General features: G+C 40.4%; 1 protein-coding gene across 1 annotated transcript in view; it reads left to right on the top strand.

Annotated features, from left to right (window-relative positions):
- Positions 1 to 13,168, top strand: part of LOC147201168 (sodium- and chloride-dependent GABA transporter 2-like) — a 36,738-nt gene extending 23,570 nt beyond the window's left edge. Inside the window, exons 16-17 of the mRNA XM_086117917.1 lie at positions 5,580 to 5,750; positions 10,400 to 13,168. Of these exons, the coding sequence (XP_085974043.1) occupies positions 5,580 to 5,750; positions 10,400 to 10,549 (321 nt within the window). The 3' untranslated portion in view covers positions 10,550 to 13,168. The remainder of the gene's footprint in view (positions 1 to 5,579; positions 5,751 to 10,399) is intronic.
- The last annotated feature ends 209 nt before the right edge of the window (positions 13,169 to 13,377 follow it).

Below are 13,377 nucleotides of genomic sequence, written 5' to 3'. Positions count from 1 at the left end.
GACATGAGAAGAGGAACAAGGAAGAGGTGCATGAGAAGAAAGTTCAGAATTAAAACTTTGTGACGTGAGGAATTTGAGAAAGGTGCTGGTGTCAGTGCCAGGTGGGTTAGGATGAAGGGAACAAAGAGAACACTGAGAAACATATTCGTACTGTCTGCTGTAAGTGGGTAAGACTCATGTGACTTTCAGTGTGTACTATTTGTGTTACGTTGTGGTAATTGTTGAAAATTCAGACATTCAGTCAATGCTAACCAACAAAGAATTGCCTTTAACTTGATGCCCCGCATGAGAGTGCGTGGTGGTGGATTGAAAACCTTTAATCCCAGAAAGTTCTATTTCTAAAGATGCATGTACAGCGGATCCTCGATTTACGACAGATTTCTGTTCCTAGGCGGCGACATCACTTGAATTTCAACGTTAGAATGCTTAATCGGTCGATCAATTTGGCACCGTAGGCTCAGTTTATATGCCCCCCCCCCCGACGCACCCATTACACAACTCATCGATGATTTGCATATGCTTACAGAAGTTGAATTTTTAACATTGCCTCTAATTCATAAGACAACATAACACAATTTAAACTACAAATCGGAACAATGACTCGATTCAATGACTGTTTTGTTACTGTCAAAACAAGTCATGCAAGTGGCTTGCTGTTGCGACATTTAAATTTATAGGACAAATGAAAATAATTTTAACGTGTCAGTCAATATCCATCCTTTTTTTGTTTAACGTGACTCCAACAGACTGTTTTTTTCGGTGTATTATCATTTATCAAACTATATTAATTGGTGTTTCACATTCAGGGCTCATTGGGAAGTTTTTGTTGATATGCGCTGCTTCCGCACTTGAAAAAGATTCATTCATCCACAGAAGATTTTATCTAGGTTTTGTTAAAATGATCAGCAACGTTTTTTTGTTGTTGTTGTTGTTTTAAGATTGAGTAGTTTCATTCCTTACAGTCGTCCCTGGCAATGAATTGCTTCTGAATTCGATTTAGGATTTTGAGAAAAATACAGAAAATAAGAGAAAATCTTCTTTTAAGTTGTCACGAATAGACAATTTTGACAGCATTAGACTCATGTTTCACTTTTTTCCGCAACAAAAGAGGCCGTCACTTTTGTTTCAACATTTTAGTTGAACATGCATGAAATGCTGAACATATTTGCATGGTCTTAAGTATTGGCCTTTAGTATGAATTATTATTATTATTATTTGATTTTAAAAATTGGATTATTTCCAATTTGGTTACTCAACCATGGAATCTGTTTGTTTTTTTTCATTTACCTTTTTAAGTGCAACGACCACCATTATAAATTGAGAAATATGCAACAACTACGATGGGTACCCGAGAGTTAACTCCACACAGGCGACGCACAGTGATGCGTTAGCTGCCACTGCGCGGGGACAGGATTTGAGAAATTGATTCCCCCTATTTCTCTTCTTAAATTGTTTAAGAAGAGAAATAGGGCTTACTTTTGAAAGGTCCATTTTTGGCCGATTTTTGGTGCCCCTTACCTACAGCTACAGCCTTATCCCACTGGGGGGCGAACAATTGCGACTGTTGGCCTCAGCTCGTAAAATGCGCTTTGACTCACGTTGTCAGGGTTCATTGAAGGTCGCAATTATAGTAGTTCAACAGAAATGGCAAGCAGTTAAGGGTGTGCCTTGACTACCGCCCAAATACAGCCAGGATCTGCTCCTCGTGAGGATAAGCACTTTGGAAAAAGATGGAAAGATATAGAGTTTCAGTCATCCAGGTCATAGTGATCCATTCAGGTCTAATCAAGGCAACTAAATTCTTCTTGTTTGTTTGTTTGTTTTTGTGCATTGAGCAATTAAGCCTATGCAGAGGCTCCAAAACAAGCAGTTCCCTAGGTTCCCCGAGCTGGGTACTTGGGCTGACTGGTGTCTGACAATGGCTCTTAAAAGCCAGTGAAGCTACATAAAATTCCGTATTGACATGTTGTTACACGCTTTTGTGAGATATCCCAAACATGCCCACGGCACATAACATAACATAAAAAAATACAAAAAACGCCCACTGAAGAGCAGTTGCCTGTTAAGATGGTTTGGCAACAGCTGATCAAAGCTGAAGCAAACCTGGCTGCAAAATGCCCCCCGCCCCCTCCAAAAAGTGTGCACACATTTTTCCAGACGAGCCATGTAAGTTGAATAAAGGTGTTCTATACATATTGATACACTATCTGTGACAAATTAAAAGGTAATGTAAATGTTGTGACAATGTAGTGGCACAGAAAATATTGCAAAAAGGTCTGCTTCCAAGGTGCAGCTCTTTCAAATCAAAAATTATTTGAATTTTGATTTTCTATGGAGCTCCCTTACTTAGAGGCATCGCATGAGGGTATTGTTGTAAAACCGAGAACCTCGTGTATTTATAATAATAAGACTAATATTGGTTGTCAGTACAGTATAATATTCTTTCTTTTAATTTATCTCAGCATCTCCATTATTCTGACTAGCTTAGGGCAATCACATGGTTCTTCTACCTGTTTGTGTGGCGGCTCAGTTTGAAATTTAAGTGACAAATATGTTCTTTTACCTTATGAAAGGCTCCGGCAAAACTACAGTATATCTATTAAGACATGATAAAGACACGAAAAGAACATCAATAGTTGTCTTTGTTCAGGCCACTTTCCATGTTGAAAGGGAGTCAGAAGAAATGAAACCAAAGTCCATTTTCTAATACGCTTATCCTCACATGGGGGTGCTGGAGCCTATCCTAGTGGTCTTTGAGCAGTAGGCGGTTACTCAACCATGGAATCTGTTTGTTTTTTTTCATTTACCTTTTTAAGTGCAACGACCACCATTATAAATTGAGAAATATGCAACAACTACGATGGGTACCCAAGAGTTAATTCCACGCAGGCGACGCACAGTGATGCGTCAGCTGCCACTGTGCCGGGACAGGATTTGAGAAATTGATTCCCCCTATTTCTCTTCTTAAATTGTTTATATTGATTTCAATTTATTCCTCTCCTTTCCACTGGAAATTTCTGCGTTGTTTGTAATAAATAATTTGAATGCAATTCTTTTGAAAGGTCCATTTTTGGTGCCCCTTTCCTACAGCTACAGCCTTATCCCACTAGTTCAACAAAAATGGCAAGCAGTTAAGGGTGTGCCTTGCCTACCGCCCAAATACGATTACACCCTGTACTGGTTGGCAGCTAATCGCAGGGCACACATAGACAAACAACCATTCACGCTCACAATCACACCTAGGAAACATTTTGAGTGTTCCATTACCCTGCCACATATGTTTTTGGAATGTGGGAGGGAACCGGAATACCCGGAGAAAACCTACGCAGGCACGGGGAGAACATGCAAGTTCCACACGGGAAGGCCTGAACTGGGATCAAACCCACAACCTCTGCACTGTCGCGCTAACCAGTCGAGCACCGGGCCGCCCTCATATACGATAATGAAACCCAAAAGAAAATATATGTGCAGATAATCTTATGAATGAGCTCACTTTGTAGAACTGTGTACACACACTTACAGTTTGAACGTACACAACTAGTCGTAGACATAACACATGCATATATGATGAACCCTCAAAGTGCTGGTGTAAAAGTAAGCTAAATTGGGTGAACTAGCTCACCCAACGCTGGGTACAAAAAGGGATCAAGCCAACGCGCCGGCGTAGATAACACTGCAGTTGCTCAAGAGTTTACTCCAAGGGGTAAACACTCCCCAATAGTGATGAGTTAACGTTTGAAAGAATGGGTTACGAGCTTATTAGTATAACTGTTGTAAATAACAATAAAATAATACAAATTTTGTTACCAACATTTTCGAAGAAAAAAAAAGAAGCACCTTTTCCTTGGGTCACCATAGCAAGTCACTCGCATGTTATGTTTGGTACAGTTTTTCCACCAGATGAACTTCCTGTCTCAACTCATCCATTTTATATGGGTTTGCTGCCCGCCCTGCGCATGAAAATTGACTTCAAATTCAGTACAAAATTATTAAAATTGGCCCAAACCCGATCTGCTGGGTTAAAAATAATGAACCCAACCTCGGGTAAAAGTAAGCCACTCTGCTGAAAATCCACAATTACCCAGCAAGTGGGTTTGGAAAACATGCCAACATCTATTTATTTTGTTTTATGTATGCAATCATGCACATATACAAATCATTGATCCCAGCATGCACATTTATTAAGGTGTATTCATCTCATCACACAAGACAATTCGCTACCGTTCCTGATACATGGAGTGCACTTCAATTCAAGGATGTCACCATTTTTTAAATGTAACAATTCGATTCAATTTAGTGGGAGTACGATTGGATTCGATCGGGTATGGCTGTATTTTTTTGTCATTTAATATGGAAGAACATTTAAAAGATCTCCAAATCCTGAGGTACCCAAAGTCATTAAATCCAAATAAACAACAAATAATCAGCAATGTCAAACCAATTTATATTTGGTGTAGATCTCTCGCAAAAGACCATCCGGTACAATTAGTGATACTTGGATTCAAGATGCAAAGATTTTAAAATGTAACGATTCGATTTGGTTCATCAAATCAAAAACTGATCTTCCCATTCAAATCGTTTTTTGTTACACCCCTAACATTCATATACAGTATGCTGTCCGTCCAGCGTATGAAAAGCCTTGGTGGTAAAGTTATATTTTTCCAATATTTTCATAAAGGTTTGACTCCCGTCTCTGTACGGGGTCATCAAACGACATGATAAATCCACAGGGTCCACAGACTGTTTTGCTAGCTTTCTGTTTGCAGATATTGATCGTACTGATCAATTGGGAGCTGCACACACCTCTTACTGCATTGTCTCTATTGTGACTGCACAAACAAGTTGCCACGGAGTTGTAGATCAGCCGGCAAGTTCTACTACAGCTAATCAGTGGAATTTTGGAACCAGCATGCCAATTGTATTTATATACAGCATACGAATCTAACTCAACAGATTTGTTCTTTTCAAATTGTTCCCCAGTGTAATTTGTTCATGCCAAAGCATTTTGTAAAGGTATTTAATTCATTTTCCACAGTAATAAGAAGCTGTTTGAGGTATTCTCAAGAGCAGTATTGAGTTGTGTCATCAACAAAAACAAACAAACCCCCCCCCCAAACAAACACTTTATATACAGTATTAATAAAATACAATGTTAATATTTTCGGGACAAGCAGTGGGACGGACTCTTGGGATTGTGTGCGGTATTTCAAATTCTGTGTTGATCATCGTCCTTTATTGTGGTATGCCAAACATGCTAAATTAAAACGATGTTTTTAAAAATGCACTTCGGTGGTTGCAAAATCCAGAAATTTAGAATTTTTTTCATGCGAATTCTATCGTTTCTCTCGAAAGGGAACCGAGAAAATTATTTTGCTGTGTAATCATGACTGCTGACGTATAGCCTCTTCTCCAGATTTGATATAACGCCACGTTTCCCAAATGTTTCTCGGGGCAAATTTCTAGAAATTTACAGGACCATTTCCAGCCCTCGAGATCCCACTAACCCTGTCTGTTGTGATGCTGAAAGCACACTGAATGTCTTAAGGTTTTTATCTGTGTTTTGTTTTGTTACTTGCTAGGGTACCTTCGTCTTCTCCTTGGTGAGGTACAAGCCTCTCAAATTCAACAAAACCTATGTCTATCCAACGTGGGCCTACGCTCTGGGCTGGTGCCTGGGACTTTTCTGTGTTCTGCTGGTGCCTCTGTGGATCCTGTTTAAAGTGACTCAGATGAAAGGCACAGTGTGGCAGGTTTGTGTTTTTGGTCACTGAAATTTGGTTTGAATGTGGTGAATTCAGTTTGAAATTCTGCCTTCTTGTTCCAAACTGTAAAATGTTGAGAGTTCACCAAAGAATGACGAGGATCAGGTCTTTGAAACTAATATCAAGGTCAAGGATATCGGACTCACTGTCAAACTGTTAAGCACTGTACCACCCCTTATCGTTATTAAACAGATCGACGGGGAGCATTATACAGCATTATAAAAAAACAAAAAATGTTCACATTTTCTTGACATTTACTAGTTCCGAGGCAGTACCTCAGGGTTGTAAAAAATATATAAATTCAATGATTTACAGCTTATTTTATACACCACGTAACTCAATATGATTCATTTACAGTCATTAAAAATACATTTCAAAGCAGAGAGAGATGAATACATTTCATGTCAATGTAAAGAAATAAAATAGCTTACTAAAACTACTAAATGTACAATGCAGTGCAAGAACGGGATTTTTGACAAATGAGATTTTAAGACCTTGAGACCTTAATCATTGGTATGGGGGGAAAAAGCAGCATTTTCAACCTGTATTTTAAAATGTTTCAACTTCATCGGTGTGTTTTGAATCTTTATTCCTTCATATTATTAATTCTGATGAGGCTACCAGCAAATCGGGGGACTGTACTATCCACAAGTACGGGGGAGTAAGAATGCTTTTTAAGAGTGATTTTGTAGGGGCGTATTATTTCACGCTAAGCAAAATTTCATAATTTGACCAGCATGCTTCCTTAGTCATAACATACAACCAACTTTTGGCAGGCCTGCCACTGCCGATGCTAGCCCGGGATCAGCAGCACGCGGCGGTTGCCTCGGCAACAAGCAGGCTAGCCAAAAATGACCCCCCACACTCCCCTGGTTTGGCACTATCTCCATTGGTGACACAGGAATGATTAAAGCTCCACCAGGCCTTTTGTGGCCCAGCTTGACGACTCAACCAAAGAACCGACACTGCTCTAGTCCCACTGCTGCACAGTGCCAGGAACAAAACAAAGCACCAAAACGCAAATGGCGTTCTAGAAAAATAGCCCACCCTCAATTCTATTGCCTTAGTTCAACCTCTCATGCGCTTGATTCTTTTCGATGTCTGTCACTTGCACTCATTCCTAGCATCAGGGAACTTTTTGAAAAGTTCTGCCGGAGATGGAACAAAAACGTGACTTTTTAAAAAAAATATATATATACAGTATATATCTAAGTATTAAAATCCTAACCACCTACAAGTGCTGTCTCTTCTCTAGTCTCCACTCCAATTTAGTTTACATTAAATTCTTGTGTGAATGTCATCATCATTTGAGGGATAAAGCTGGCAGTATAGTTGCTGGGTGCCTGAATTGTGCTGTGCTGACAAGATTTGGGGACTGGCCAAATCTCAGCTGCAGGCAAACTCTACATGTACTTATTATTCTAAAGATTAACGTGGCATCTGGTGTTGACACCTTCGGTATCATTCATGTTTAGTTTTCTGAATTTGCTCTTATGGAAGCCTGTCTGTAGGTGTTTAGTAAGAGATATGATGAGAATACATACATAACAGGCCTAAATGCCCATGTCAGGGTGGGGCAGTTTGAGCTGCATACTAGGTGTGGATAGATAAAGCTACTTTAATTTCCCAGGGTAGCGTACTGTACTCCAAAGTTGGAATGCCCCTAAACCCGTTGATGGGGGTTTTTTTTTTTTTTTTTTTTTTTTTTTGCTCTCTGCAACTCCAAAAGACCAACATGTTGTGAGCTTAAGGTTCAGGATTTATTATAAGAAACCACTAAGTTATCAAGGTCAGAAGGAGCAAAGCCATGGAACAAAACCTTAAAATGAAAAAATCTGAGGTGGACCAGACTGCAAACTTATAATAATAGATATGGGGAAAACCAGAAATCAGCGTGTTCCAATAGTCAATGTGAGATGGATAAATACATGACTTAACGGTCTTTTGCGACACTCTTGAAAAGTATAGAGGGAATCTTAAACGTTACTGTGAAGATGAAGATGTTCTGGCAAAAGTTCCTGATGTGCTTTTGGTGGGAGAAAAGTTGAACAAAAGATAACTCCCAGATTTTTTTTTTGTACAGTCACTTTGCGTAATGGCACTTAAATAAAACCACAGACAGGCGCCTTTGCCTGGCAGGACTAGTAATAGGCATCTCATTTTTTTCAGGGTTAAGAAAGAAAATATATTCAGGTCTCAACAGGACGATCCTTCAGATTATAACAGTTGTGTGGGGCGTGGGTAGTTGAGTATCATCATCATCACAGTGAGAGCTGCGGTCAACTGCGGGACTCCGCAGGTGACATTACAATACCCCGTGAATTACACGATGCGTCCTCTCTGAGCGATAAAATCTGAGCCAAAAATGTCAAGCCTTAAACAATAAACATTTCAAGGCAATCTAGTAGTGTGTTGTGATCGATGGAATCAAATGCAGCACTGAGGTCAAGAGGTTTCTCTGTACAGAGCTAGTAAAAGCCCCCATTAGCCACTAGCCACTTTGGCGAGGGCCGTGTCGTTACAGTAATCTGCCCTGAGTCTGCGTTGAAATAGTTCAAACAGATTATGAGAAGCTACGTCATCATTGATCTATTGTGCTATGATTTTTTTCCCAAAAAAATTTGGAGATAAAGAGGCACTGGCCTATATTTGTGAAAACTTTCAGGCTTGAGGTCAGGTCTGTGAAGGACGACTATAATAATGCTGAAATATTTGACTAAATACGAGACTGGTAGCAGCACAGTCACTCGCAAAATATGCCAATACAATGAGAGCCCAGGTGAAATAGATACAATGAAACCGAGAAATGCAGATTATTATTTTTTTGAGCCCTGTAACAATGTCCCATCTTACAAAACGTTATACTCTGGGACACTCGATGAGACTAACTGCTCGTTGAAGAAAAAAAAGGTGTCGTGCTCCCTCTAATTACAACAAATACAGTGGCCTGTGATGCAAAAAGTTTGGGGGCTGTGGGGACGAAAAAATATATATATCAATAACGCCCATAAAAAATCAGTAAGATCATTGATGAATTGATATCATTTATAGTGGGGTGCAAAGACGTTCAACTCCTACTTTCATATTACCTCCTTAACCAACGGGAAGGAAGTAATATTGAAAGAGAGAGACAGATATATATATATATATATATATATATATATATATATATATATATATATAGAGAGAGAGAGAGAGAGAGAGAGAGAATTAGATTAATGAGCTCTTTTGCGAGTTTTGGCACAAGAGTTGGGTTACTTAATTAGCTGTTGGCAGAAAGGTCAAGTTGATTTCGTATTTAACCTCCACCCCCCCCCCCCCCGCCCCCAACCCCCTCGATAATGATGACTCTGGAGTGTGCTCAAACCGACTCGAAAGCTACCTGCGTCCATGTTACATTCCTTCAAATCCTTGACAGAACGTGAGAAAACATGGAGAAAACATGAGTATGTGACGGGCTGGGAGGGAACATACTGTTCCATAGGCTAAACGACTGCCCATTTGAGCCTCCGAGACTCAGTTGCACCCCTCCATACATGACACATCAAGTTTGCAATGAGAAGATCTATAGCAAAAAAAAAAAGTCTAAAATCTATCACCACACTACATTATGGCCAAATGATCCTGTCATGTCTTCTCGGAACGTGTAAATGTTGAGACCAAAGCCTGGCAGACAATTGGTACCATGCCTGGCAAAGGCACAGAATGACACTTCGCTAATGACGCTAAATCATAAGAAGTTGCAGGTGAAGCCTGCTTAGAAATATGTAAACAGGCTACAGGCAAAGTGGCTTGACAAAACATTCTGTGCTCCACCAATAATTTATACTTGAAACTCACTCACTCACACTCACCACCACTGTTCACTGCAGCACGATTCAAGGTATTGAGAGGCCCATCAAAGACAATTTAATTGGAAACTACAAATGCATGGTGGTTAAACTTCTGCACCTGGGCCTTTCCTCCCCATCCTCCAGTGGGCAAACTGCTCACAAACCCTCAAAGTCGGCTGCCATCCCTCCTCCACGCTCACATTTAGCAACGGCTCTCCACAAGGATGTATATCGAGCCCCTTCCACTTCTCCCTAAGCACAAATGACTGCACTTTGACTCATCCTTGTCATAGCATCATTAAGTTTGCGGAGGACACCGCCGTAGTCCGGCTCATCTCTAAAGAGACCTGCTTGTGTGTGTCTGCAAAATTTATTATTAATATGAAATTTGATTTCGGTTGGAAATTTAAGCGTAAGATATGATAAACATTACATGACAGTTAGTGAGTTAGTCCGGATTACCTTTTCCCCACCTACTGTGTAAATATAAAACACCTGTATTTATAGGGCTCAAAACATCAATGTGTTGATGAAGTTTATATCTACAGTCTCCATCGCATTGCTCAATCATACTGGAATTCTGTCCAAACTCTTTCTGTTGAACATTCAACCCTTCCAAGAGCACCAGGGGATACGGGAATCGGAGCTTCTCTCTGTTTTGAAATGCACATTGGCGTTGGATAAGTGATTCCTCACCAGTTTGTAACCAAATTTGGAATTCCATCTGAGGATATCTGATTCTTTGTTGTTCTTGACATCACCTGCGCATTTTTGTGACTGTTCCTTGGCGACGTGTCTTCACAGAATCTCAAACAGCTTTGTCGCCCAGAAAACAAGCCCCACAACTCGCCGAAGCAACCTGAGCAATATCCACTGAACCCCAGCAAATCTCTTACTCCCGTGGCCAATGAGTTCAAGGGAAGCGGTGGAGTTGAAATGGAGGTGCAAGTATGAGACCATGAACATTTTCACCATAGTTTTGCAAGCTGCACGGTTTCAAGTTCTTGTGCCACTAGATGAGGCGTGTCTTAATTACGGCTCTGTTTATTACTTAGTGGTTATTGCTTTTAAATACATTTAGCTAAAGTGCACCAAAATTCATTTCCAGACGAGAACATTTTCCTTTGTTAGTTGTGAGCATAGGGGTGCTGCAGTGATGTTCTCATAAGAATTTATGAGAAATTGAAGCACTATCTACAGCTGTACACACACACACACATATACTGTATATATATATATATATATATATATATACTGTATATATATAAAATCAGTGGTTCTTAACCTTGTGAGAGGTACCGAATCCAACTCGTTCATATGCACATTCACCGAACCCTTCATTCGTGTTACAAATTCAAGACAAAAAAATGCATCTATTAAAAAGAGAAAAAAAAGTGAAGACAATTAGTATCAGTATAAAGTATAAGTTTTTTTAATTGGGCACAAAATGAACGAGCCAGTGATGGCCAAGCGGACGTGTCATAACTAATTGACATGTTGAGTCGGGTGTTTGTCTTAACCTCCAAGGCAGAGGCTCTGTCCAACCTCTGAGACCGATCAAACCCAGGTTAAGAATCACTGAGATTAAAAATATGACATTTACAAAATTGTGACATATGAGGTTTTGGCCTGATGCCACCGATATTCTGGCTCCTTCAAATAACATCCAACATATGTTTTGACGACTTAAATTTCACTTGACAATGAACAAAATTCTTGTGAGAAGAGATTCAACTCCCCTATGGCTGTTTTGTTTATCCAGCTCATCATCACTGCCAATTTGTTCTGTAAGAGTGCAACAATTTGCACAGTTTGCACCGATCATATCGGCTGGTTTGAATTTTAATACCTTAATACGCATGAATTCATACATATGAATTCCGGTTTTTGGTACCAAAAAGGTTTGCGGAATGGACTGTATGCACGTCCAGCTTTCACGTTTGCCACCTTACGGTCGCTCGGCTAACGAATAGCAATAACAATGACAACATCCAACTCACTGTCTGCTAGAATCATGTCAAGTTACCGTAAATGATGTCGTACCTTTCCATAGCATCCATATCCATTTCCAGTTTCGCAGTACATGTAGGTCCATGTGTACGGAGACTTGCACGGCTTCATCTTCGCGACTCTCAACTCTCCACTCGACTTTGTTTGCAGACCACAAAAACAACCCCAATTGTATCAAAGTGCTGCTCAGAAACAGTGCACACAAATACAATTGACAGCCTTTACTGTCACTGTAAGGAGCAGATGCGGCAAAATTGAGGCTCTCAATATACAATTGACAACCAAAAATAACGTAACAGTGACAAGTAGGCCGGGATGAAGTTCCTCATGGCTTGAGAGCTTCTCGATCCCCATGACGGGCGCGGCTGATTGAAACGTCTCGCTCATCGGGATCCAAGCAGCTGGAGCTTCAACCATCGCCGATTCGTTTTCTTACGCTTTCCATCTCCTTTGTAATATGGGTCACAATTTTTGATGACGTTTCCACCTTGAAAAGTAAAGGCACTGAACTATTGACTATACCTAATATAACGTCCCAGTAGCCTGACATGTGGAGACCGCAAATATTTTTCTCCCTGAGAAATGCTCAATGTATTCCCGTGCATACAGTCCATTGTCGAAACCAGATGTTAGTATTGCTTGTTGCATAAGAATAACTCATATGTACAGTACATCTTTTGATTCCAACCCGTTAATTCTCCACATCTCTCTGCCTTTTAAATGATGTTTACTGACTGAATTTAGTGTTAATCTCTCTTTGCTACCCTCAACGATACAACTCATCTAATGTTCTTAAAACATGCTTTTATTTTTGTTATTTTTAACATTTACATTTTGTCTTTTGTCTGTACACTCTTTGTCGATGTATGGTCGCGGCCAATTTGTGTTAGAAACAGCTCTGTCCAGTGACATACTCATTTAAATATCCATACAATCCATCCATCCATCCATTTTCCGAACCGCTTGATCCTCACTAGGGTCGCGGGGGGTGCTGGAGCCTATCCCTGCCGTCTCCGGGCAGTAGGCGGGGGACACCCTGAATCAGTTGCCAGCCAATTGCAGGGCACACAGAGACGAACAACCATCCACGCCCACACTCACACCTTGGGACAATTTAGAGCGTCCAATCAGCCTGCCATGCATGTCTTTGGAATGTGGGAGGAATCCGGAGCGCCCGGAGAAAACCCACGCAGGCCCGGGGAGAACATGCAAACTCCACACAGGGAGGCCGGAGCTGGAATCGAACCCGGTACCTCTGCACTGTGAAGCCGACGTGCTAACCACTGGACTACCGGGCCGCCCTCATACAATACATTTTATGTATCATTTGCTTACATCTGCTAAGTCTGAGAATACTTAAACCATTAAAACAATCCTGTGCACACGATAGAAAAGTTGATTTAGAGGTTGTGGGGTGTTGCATCGACCTTTGGCCTGTCATTTGATCTTTCATCCTTGTCTGAAATGCTGCAACACAAATACAGTTGAGGGCAAGATTACAGAGTGATTCCACAAAAATGTTTAGATCTATTATGAGAATAAAATTTGAACAAAATCTGTGTATTTTGGAGGAAACACATTGTGTAAAGCATCAAATAATGTGCTGTTGAATGGATGGGTCCCAACCTTCCAGTTGAGAATGAGTGCCTGAAGTCATCCAAAACATCTATGGATACCATCAAGGCACAACCTTTTATTTTGTTTTTGCCTTTCGGGTGGAATTCGGTATGAACCAAAAATACACCATAACTTTTACATTTAAGTTGCATATC

Source organism: Hippocampus guttulatus, chromosome 8, assembly GCF_054856545.1.
Source record: "Hippocampus guttulatus isolate MCC_2025c chromosome 8, RoL_Hgut_1.0, whole genome shotgun sequence".
Taxonomy (NCBI): domain Eukaryota; kingdom Metazoa; phylum Chordata; class Actinopteri; order Syngnathiformes; family Syngnathidae; genus Hippocampus; species Hippocampus guttulatus.
Note: the sequence above shows the minus strand (reverse complement) of the source record. Positions and strands in the feature narration are given on the sequence as shown.